This window comes from Pleurodeles waltl, chromosome 3_1, assembly GCF_031143425.1.
Source record: "Pleurodeles waltl isolate 20211129_DDA chromosome 3_1, aPleWal1.hap1.20221129, whole genome shotgun sequence".
Lineage (NCBI taxonomy): Eukaryota > Metazoa > Chordata > Amphibia > Caudata > Salamandridae > Pleurodeles > Pleurodeles waltl.
In genome coordinates this window covers 165,342,813-165,353,153 of record NC_090440.1, presented here as the reverse complement: position 1 = coordinate 165,353,153, position 10,341 = coordinate 165,342,813, and the positions used below count along the sequence as shown (strand labels likewise).

General features: G+C 45.2%; 1 protein-coding gene across 12 annotated transcripts in view; it reads right to left on the bottom strand.

The window, feature by feature from the left end:
* Positions 1-8,909: 8,909 nt before the first annotated feature.
* HERC1 (HECT and RLD domain containing E3 ubiquitin protein ligase family member 1) overlaps positions 8,910-10,341 on the bottom strand; it is a 1,155,039-nt gene continuing 1,153,607 nt past the window's right edge. For all 12 annotated transcript variants that reach the window (XM_069222059.1, XM_069222062.1, XM_069222061.1 and 9 more), the window contains exon 78: positions 8,910-9,529. In XM_069222059.1, the coding sequence (XP_069078160.1) occupies positions 9,344-9,529 (186 nt within the window). In that variant the 3' untranslated portion in view covers positions 8,910-9,343. The remainder of the gene's footprint in view (positions 9,530-10,341) is intronic.

The following is a 10,341-nucleotide window of genomic DNA, read 5'->3' as shown; positions in this document are numbered from 1 at the left end:
GTGGGAAGGCAAAGGCTTACCGCCACCAAAGTTGGACAACTGGCAGAGAGAACCAAGAGGACTACTCCAGATTACCACCCATGATGCAGGATCCATGCAGCTCTGCAGGAGAGGGGATCCAAGCAGCCGGTCGTCACTTGTTGTAGATGCCTGCGGTTGCAGGGAAGTGACTCCTTCACTCCAAGGGAGATTCCTCCTTCTTCTTGTGCAGGCTGAAGAATTGCAGTCTTCAGAGGATGCACAGCTGGGGAAATGTTGCAAAGCTGGCAGGAGACGTGGAAACAAAGTTGCAGAAGAATCTTCTTCATTGTAGCAGCGTTTGTCGGTTCCTGAAAGCTCCAGTCGTGGTTCCAGTGGCCAGAAGTTGAAGTAGAGATTGCAGAGGAGTCCGGCTGGAATCCTGCAAGCTGAATCTGAGGAATCACAAAAGAGAGAGAACCTAAATAGCCCTGAAAGGGGGATTGGTCACCTAACCAGGTAGGCACTTGTCAGGAAGGGGCTCTGACGTCACCTGCCTGGCCTAGCCATTCATATGCTCCCAGAGTCCCCTGCCAACATTGGAAACAAGATGGCAGAACCCAGGGGCCCTCTGGAGGAGCTCTGGTCACCACCCCTAGGGTGGTGATGGACTGGCGAGTGGTCACTCCACATTCCCTTATCCAGTTTTGTGCCAGAACAGGGACTGGGGGTCCCTGAACCGGTGTGGACTGGTGTATGCATGTAAGGCACCAAATGTGCCCTTCAAAGCAAACAGTGGCTTGGGGAGGCTACCCCTCCCAAGCCAGTCACACCTATTTCCAAAGGGAGAGGGTGTTACCCCTCTCTCTCTCTCTCTCTCTCTCTCTCTCTAAGGAAATCCCTTGTTCTGCCTTCCTGGGCTTGATCAGATGAAGCAGCAGGAGGGCTGGAACTGGTCTGAGGGGTGGAAGCAGCTGGGCTGTCCAGAAAACGCTATAAGACTGGTGGTAGCAACGCTGCGGGTCCTCTAAGGAGCCCCCAGAGTGCATGGAATCATACTTCCAATACTTGCAACAGTATTGGGGTATGATTCCTATATGTTTGATACCAAACATGCCCAAGTTCGGCGTTACCATTATGTAGCTGGACATAGGTAGTGACCTATGTCCAGTACACATGTAAAATAGCATCCCCGCACTCAGAAAGTCCAGGAAAATGGGTCTGGAGTTTGTGGGGGCACCTCTGCTAGTGCAGGGGTGCCCTCACACACAGGTACTTGCACCCTGCCCTCCAGGCTGAGTAGGCCTATCATAGGTGCGACTTATAGTGACCTGGTGTAGTGACCTGTAGTGAAAACAGGTGCATGTACCCGTTTCACGCAGGCTGCAATGGCAGGCCTGCAGAACCCTTTGAATAGGCTCCCTATAGGTTGCAGAATAACTGCTGCGGCTCTTAGGCATCCCCTGGAACCCTAATGCCCTGGGTACCTAGGTACCATATACTAGGGACTTACATGTGGGGGACCAGTATGCTAATTGTGGGAAGAAAATGTCAAATTTAAAGGAGAGAGCAAAACTACTGGGGTCCTGGTTAGCAGGAACCCAGTAGACACAGTCAAACATACTGACAACAGGCAGAAAATGGGGGTAACCATGCCAAGAATGAGGGTATTTTCCTACACTTGCTAATTCAAAATACCTCATAATAGCAAATCTATGTCCTTTGAGAATCCATCTACACTAAACGAAGGGCTATATAAAAAGAATTAATGTGAAGTAAACAGATGCTTCATATGTAGCTGCATCATCTTTTATATCCTATGTTGCCATTTGCCGAGTTCTACTGAATGCTATCTTCATGCTGTTATTTTGTCTTCCTTATTTGTTGCATTTGTTCTTAATCAAGTCAGGATCTTCTCCTGCGAATTGTTCACATTTCTAAATCATGTCGTCTATTTCTCTTTGCTCTTTTTGCATTCTTCTTTCTTTCTTACACCTTTGGCATTATCCCTCTTAATGTTCTCTATATTGTTATATAACGTTTCACATAATTACCTGGAATAGGAAGGGCTTAGGCAATTCTATCAAAAGACAAAGTGCTCACTCATCCGCCAAGAGTGAATGTATCCACTGTTCTGTTACAAGAAACCCACTTTAATGATACTGAATGATTGAAACCCAAGAAGAAATGGGTTGGCAATGTTTTTTGTTCCTACTTTGTTAGTCATGAAGATGGTGTCACAAGGCTAATAGAAGGGGTCATGGAGGACATCAATGGAACAAATGTATAGCGGACCACTACTAAAGTAGGATATAGTCAAAGGCGTGTGCTTTTGGTAGGGATGCCAAGCATTGTGGTAGATGAAGATGGAAATATCAACTTACCTGTAACACCGGTTGTCTAGCATTGGCATTGCTCAAACATTCACGTTAGGTCATTCCCCGTTGCCAGATGGTGAACCCTTGGTTAGAAACATTGTCATGTCTCATAGCTTTTATTAACCCATTCACCTAATTATGTGAGAATGAACCTGCAGCCAGAGCGCAGCAATCTCAGGTGTTTCCCCACCAGAAGCTTTCAACTGTCAGATTGTTCTAGCTTGTACAAGAAAAACAAGATAAGGATAAATGCAAGCCTCATGACATGGGGAGAAGGATGGGGAGCATATGACTCTATGAAGGATGCAGTGCTAGAGAACCAGAGTTACATGTAAATAACTTGTTTCCTTCTCCTGCATTGGATCTTTCATAGATTCAAGTGCTTGCATTAAGATTATCATAGCATTATGCAATATCAAAATAGTGGATGGCAGGCATGAAGATTACCTTATTTAAAAAGGTTCTGGAGCACAGCCCTCCCAACTGCCTTATCCTTGTTAACATTCAGGTCTAAGCAGTAATACTTGGGGAAAACGTGTAGTTTTCCATGTGGCAGCCTTGCAAACGTCTTTCAGTGAACGTCCTGCAAAAAGAGTTGTAGCACCTTCTGTTGGTCTTGTAGAATGAGCTCTTACTGATTGTATCAGACATCTTCATGAGCTCATAGGATTCTGTGATGCATGCAACTATCCATCTTGCAAGAGTCGGTTTTGTAACTGGACCTCATTTATCTGTTCTTCCAAAGCCCCACCTTCTTTAGAGGGACGTGGAGGAGCGTAAAAGTATACTAGGTGATTGATTGGACTACGTGAAATGGAGTGACCACTTTAGGTACAAAGGAGACCGTAGTGCAAAGCACCACTTTTTCAGGATAGATGGAGAAGTATGGGGGTTTCGATGATAAAGCCTTATACTTGCTGACTCTTTGGGTAGATGTTATCACCATAAGGAAGGCTGTCCTAATCGTAAGGAGCCTGAGGGGACAATTACGAAGTGGCTCAAAGGGAGCACACATCAGAAAAGTGAACACAACATTGAGGTCCCAATGAGGCATGATAAATAGCAAAGGAGGAAAGAGATGAACAGGATCTTTCAGAAACACAGATACAACGGGGGACTTGAAGAGCAGGCAACCACAAAAAAAAAATCTGAGATGGCATAGAAATACACTTTATATGAGTCCCAAAGCAGAACCCTGCTGGAGAGGACAGAGAATGAGAAGAAGGATTTGAGATAGAGGGGCAGAAAGGGGATCAATTTGTTTTTCTGCACACCATGGCACAATGTTTTTCCGCACACTATGCCACAATGTTTTTTCAACAACAGGCACATACTGTCTTGGTGAAGGGACACCTGGCTGCCAAAATTACATCACAGACTTCTGGAAGAATGTTGAAAACTGTCAACTGTCACCACTCAATCCCCACGCAAGAAGGCGGAGAAGGAACAGTTTCAGGCGCAGAAACCTTCCCTGCTGCTGCAACAGAAGATCCTCCCGCATGGGTAGTCTGATCGGAGGATCAATGGTCATGCTTAAGAGCTCAGGATACCAGGCTCTGTGCCCAGTTCAAAGCCACAAGGATTACCTGGGCCCAGTTGTTCTTGAGAACTCTTGGCAGGAGTGGTACTGACGGAAAGGCGAACAAAATGCCTGAGCTCCACTCAAGACAAAGAGCGTCTCTAAGGTGAGCCGCTTTAGAAACTGTATGCGTGAGTCGGTTTGGAAACTCCAGTAACAAAACTACTGACATTGTGCGTTTTCGGAGGTGGTGAACAGATAAATATCCAAGACTCTCCCCACTATTGAAATAGACATTACGTCACCTCCAGGTGGAGACGTCATTAGTGACCTGCTAGGCATCGTCAACTGAGTTTGTCTGCCCTGACATTTAGTGAACCCGCCAGGTGTTGAACCACCAGGGATATGCCCAGACATTTAAGACATATGCAGGGGCTCTTGGCAAAGTGTCCATGACCCCATCCACCCTATTTGTTGAAGTACCACATAGCGGTGGTGTTGTCCGAGACAAGCTGCCATAGCCTTCCCTTGGAGGGTAAAAAGGCTTTCAATGCTAGACATATGGATCGGAGCTCCAAAAGGCTGATGTGAAGTCCGGATTCCACTGGAGACCAGAGACTTTCTGAGCTAAACCTCTCCTAGATGACCACCCCACACATATATCACTATTGTGAGGTCTGGTTGAGAAAGGGAGAGGGGTCTGCTGCTGGCCCAACTGTGGTTTGTTAGCCACCACTGTAGACCTTTCGCAGTTCCTTCTATCTTCTAGATGTCTGAGAGATTCCTCTGCTGCTGTGCTTACTGGAACATCAGGTCCCACTGCATAACCCACATATGTCAGTGTGCATGTGTTACCAGCAGGATGCAGGAGGCCATGAGTTTCAACAGCCTCAAGGTCAGTGTTACCAAATCCAGGATAGAGGCTGAAATATTAGTATCATAGCCTTAATATCCTGAACTCTCTGTTCAGGAGGATAGGCCTGAAACTGCACCGTGTCTAGAACAGCTTAGATAAAAGGGAGCGTCTGAGAGGGAGTCAGGTGTGACTTTGGCACGCTTATAGTGAACCACAGAGAATGCAAGAGGTCCGTCGTAGTCTGGAGATGGGAAACAGACTGGGGGGAGCCAACCTTCAACAGCTAGTCTTTGAGATAGGGGAAGACTGGAACCTCTGATCTCTGCAGATGAGTTTCAACCACTGCCATTACCTTGGTCAATATCAGAGAGGCAATGGGGAGCACAGTGAACTGAAAATGCTCTTGCCTACTGTGAACTTAAGGGAATGCCTGTGGGCAGGCAGGACAAAAATGTGAAAATAGGCATTGTGCAAGTCCAACGCCACCATCCAGTCTACTGGGTCCAGGGCAGACAGGACCTGAGCTAACATGAACGTTCTGAACTTCTCCTTCTTGAGGAAGTGATGGAGGGGCCTAAGTCTTAGATAGGACAAAGGCCTCTATTCTGTTTTTTGACACCAGAAAGTAGCAGGAATAGCAGCCAGGACCCACTTCTGTCATCAGCACCCTCTCTAGCTCCCATGGCCAAGAGAGTATTGACTTCCTGGCCGAGAATGAATTGGTGATCCTCCTTCTGCCTTTCTTAAAATGGTGGCCAGGGGGGTAGAGCGGTAGAGCTAGTCACAAAGGGGGGGTGGGGGGGTGGGGGGGGGTTTAATTAGCCCTTTGGACAATTTGCCAACACACCTGTCCGATGTTATAGCCTGCCAGTGGGGCAGGTGATGGCGAATCCTGATGCTAACTGGATGCCCATGATGGTATGACGGCAGATTAGGAGGGTTTGGGGAATCTGGCTGCCAAGTGGGTGGTTTGACCGGACCACTAGCTACCCGATCCACGTGGTCTGTGGATACTGCACCTTCAGCCACGCAGAGGCTAGGAAGCATGCAAGGCACGGTGGCTGGGAGGGTAAAGGCATGGCTAGAAGCCCCTTCTGTGGCCACAAAAGGAGTGAAAGGCGGATTGAGGGTGATGAGAGGCTACATAAAGGCCTAAGGGCCTGGCCGTAGCCCTGCTGTGCTAGAAGCACTGAAGTGCTTAATTCGTCTTCCCTCTGAAGAGAATGAAGCCATCAAAGTGCATGTCCATAAGAGAGGACTGGACATTCCCAGACAAAACCAGTCCTCCTCAACCAGATGTGGCGTTTCAAAGCAAAGCAACTCTAGATGAAACCGCTGTGCCCAGTGAGTCGGTTGTGTCAAGTCTACAATGAATGATTAACTTCACTGCATCTCTATGGCGTGGGCCTCCTCCGGGACCGTTGTCAGCACTTGGGCAACCGTGTCCCACAAGTCGTGGGAGTAGTGGCCCAAAAGGCATGCAGCCTTCAGAGCCCACCCTGCCAGCCTGGTGGAGGAAAACATCTTCTTCCCCAATGTGTCCAGCCTCTTGGATTTCCTATCCGGGGGTGCGATAAAGAATGTGCAAGGATTTACATGGGACGTGGAGGCTTGGACCACCAAGCTATCTGGGGTAGGGTGTTGGGTGAGGGAGTTTGGGTCCCCTGGAGCGTGGAAGTGGGCAACTGTCCTGTTCACAGGTGCCCATATGCTGGGTTTGGACCATGTCCCCAGCAGGAAGTCAGTGAGGGCTTTGAACAGTTCTGAGGGATAGACTCTCGGGTGCAGCACCTCCATCAAGACATTAGTCTTGGCTGCCAGTGAGGGAAGGCTATGGTCCAGGACCTTGGACACCTGCCACACCACAATTGCAAAGGACACTCCCTCCTCCATAGCCATGGTTTAGGGAGAAAGCAAACAGTACCTGGAAAAGTATCCAGTCCACTGAGTTCACGCAGGTCCTCACACCAGTCCATGTCAGGGTCTTCATAGTGCTAGTATTTTTCAGGGTCCAACAACCCTCACAATCCTCCCCGAGCAACAGCCCATAGGAATAAGACTGTGGCTCCGACCTGCGGGGTATGTCTCCACTTGGCACTCTAGGCTCCATGTCGGAATGAGGACTGGCATGGCGCCAGTATTGGTCAACATGGTACGACCGATGCCTTTGGGCCCCAAGATGTCAGAAGGGGCCCCTTCTGGTTACAAACCAATTGCTCCAGCCTCGATGCCAGTAAGGACCATCGGATCCATTCCTGGATCCAGACCGATGTTGGTAGTACTGTGTTTATTTTTGGTGCATCCAAGGCTCTAGAGGAGGTATCAGACAACATCTGACCTGATGTTTGTTTCTTAGAAGCATGGTCAAAGGGTCTTGGAGTCTACTTGGAAGTCTTGCTGACAGACCTCTCTTTATAAGCCACTCTTGTCCTTGCCTTGACCAGAAGGCGTGGCTTTTTCAACTTTATCCTCAAGAGTGGCTAAAACCAATCTTCCTTCATGATCCTTTAGAGTCTTTGAAGAGAAAGTGAAACATCTCACATTTCTTTGGATTGTGGCTGCGATGAAGGCAGTAAAGACACTTTGAATGTGGGTCATATATAGAGTTTCTTTTTTCCACAGGCTTTACAGGCTTTGAAGAGTGACTTTTTCTGTCCCAGTTCTTTTATGTTGCTCTAAGGCTGCATGACTGGGGAACACCTGAGGATGCTGGTCTCAGATTAGCTGCATTTGGTTCACACATAATGAGGTGAATGGGTTGCTAGAGTCTATGAGAAATTTCAGTATTATGACGTGGAGGGCCTACACTGCTATATTAACATTCTAACCAACGATTCCCTGTCTGACAACTGGGAATAATTCAAACATGTGAATCTATGAAAGATACAATGCTGGAGAAGTTGCAGTTTACATTTATATCTTCAGACTTCATTGTAGCCGAAAATATTGAGCAATTTTCAACAAGATAAACTCTTTTCATTTTAAATGTTAGTGCAGTTCCATCTTCACTGAGGTTACCTCCTGATATCAAGATGTTTCATTACTACTGCAATTTTATTGGGCCTTACTGAAGGTACATACCAGCAATAAATACTGTACCATGATCAGTACTGATGTCTATCAAACCTATAGTTTCCAAAGCCAGTGGCCTGCACATTGGGGGTACTCCCTTGATGGATGGCAGAGGCCCTTGGGTAATGACTAACTCATTGAAAATTGGCCAGTATCTACAGCTAAGTTACGTTCACAAAAACAAAAGAAAAAAAATGATGGACTGCATCTACCCCCGTTCTAAAGGGCAGTACTGAAGTTACACACGTGACAATCTGTACTGCTTTGAGTGCTATCATAATTCTGAGCCCATAAATAGGGAGCATTGTGCTTTGGAGTCTACGCATATGATACACTATTGAAATCGACGTGTCTTGTTTCTCAATTGTTCCCCAAAACCATAAAATGTGTGATCCCAACATATACCAAAAGGCCACATTATTGCATGTCATTGTGTCAAGACGAATAGCACTGTCTGTGAGCATATCCCAAAGATGCAGACAGTTTAGGGATTAAACACCAAACAGTCCACTTTGTAATTCCTTTCAGAAACTACAGGAGTTTATCAGGAATGAAGATGTGAAGGCACTGTTATGCATTTATCTACTTTCTTTATACATCACAGAGTCAATGAAAGCACCACAGTGCTGTACAAGTAGCAGGTCATCCAGTTTCTCAATTCAATAGTGTTCCTCTATATGAATATGATAATAAACAAGAGAGCACAAGGGTGTGGGAGCATATGCTGCCTGCTCACCTGCAGGTCTTCTAAAAAAAAAAAGGAATTTTTGGTAGAGTGGTCTAGATATTGCCTGAAATATCCAACCATCACATAAGGTTAACAGTTTTGCATATCACAAATTCCAACAATAACAGAAAAATTCTGTATGAATGAAATTTGATTTTTCTTGCCTTTTAATCCAAACCTTTCTAGTAAAAGTGTAAGATTTTCATTCCAAAACAAGAAACATTGTATCTGAATATTAAAAAAGATAAAGCTATGGATACAGAGAGGCCTGGCCTACTTAACCTCCTGAACACATCGGTTTTAACTCATTTTTTGTAACATTAAGATCCAAAAGCTCATATACATCATATACTTAAATCGCCTTTATTCATTAGCAATACAATCACACACAATCAAACCTTTGTTTTCATGTATTTATTTCTGCTTAAGAAACCCTGCACAGGCAATTCAAATAAAAACAAAATAAATATGTGCATGTATACGGAAAACTGCTCTTTCTAATGAACAATTATACACAATGTACAGCGCTTCATATTTAACGGGAGGGCATCGAAATTGACCAGCCCCAAATAAAATTCACCAAAATCTCTTCATGCAAACTTATGAAAAATGACTAACATATGAAAAACATCCCATTATCACTTTTTTGCAGTTTTTATTTTACAGTCACAAAACCACACTACATTCTTTACATTTAGAGTAAAATGTGGCCACTGTTTATAATGTTGGTTTATGATGCTAAAACACTCATGGTTGTCATAAAACTGTGTCACCAGAGTCTGATTCAGGGCACCATTTCATATTAAAAGAAAGCAAATAATGTCCACATAACATTAATAGTCTGTGTCAGACCCCTCTGCATTGTCCACATTCCGCGACAGCATATAGTTGTCCATGTCTATTGACCTACAGTTATTGATTGCATATCGCAAACGCTCTGCCATGACCAGCTGGCTGGAGTAAGGTGGAAGTCGCAGCTGAAAGAAGCATGTCTGTGAGGTAGGCAAGCTGTCGTAAGGCTGTAGGAAATAAGAAAAGGAAACATCAATACTGCAAAGTAGTTTTAAAATAAAATACTTTCAGCTACACCGCTTTAGAGAAACTTGGTTTGGGGAATATTTAAACAAAGCAAGGGATTAAAATAAATACAATGTTTACGTGCAGGATGTTAGAGATTCCTGTACATTTTCAGTCTAAATCTGTCTCCTCTTAACATCATAGGTGTTTACAAATACACTTTTAAGCTGTATTAATATTCAATTAATTAAATGTCCAAAAATACAGCATAAACGTTTTGGCGTAATTGGGAGGAGAGTCCTGTAAATGTTATCTCTAGCAATAGCTCTTCAGTGCTGTGAGGGAGAGTTATTGCTAGAACTCTCCCTCACAGCTCTGCCCATCCATGAAGCGACAACACCAGCCCATACATAGCGCCACCCTGTGTGCTGGCTTCACTTTGCCTCGCCCACCTGAGGCATACAAAAGATGCACCGTAAGAGCTTAACAGCAGACAATAAAACAGAGATAACATGATAAATACCCGTAGAACAGTCTATAAACAACACAAGCAGAGGGAGAGGACGGTGAGGGATCTACAGGGTGATATTAGTATCCAGCAGAAATATCATTACAGAAGGTGATGAGTTCTTCTGGTTGATACCTTTTCCTGAAGATTCCTCATCTTATTGATGATTTTTAAACTACTAACCACTGAGAGGCACAACAGAGTAGTGCAGACTATCCCAGGTAAATAGTGAAACTTAGCCCTAGCGAAGTACCCCTCTATTCGCACCTGAGCCGCAAGACAATAATGCCTTCCAAAAATATGCAG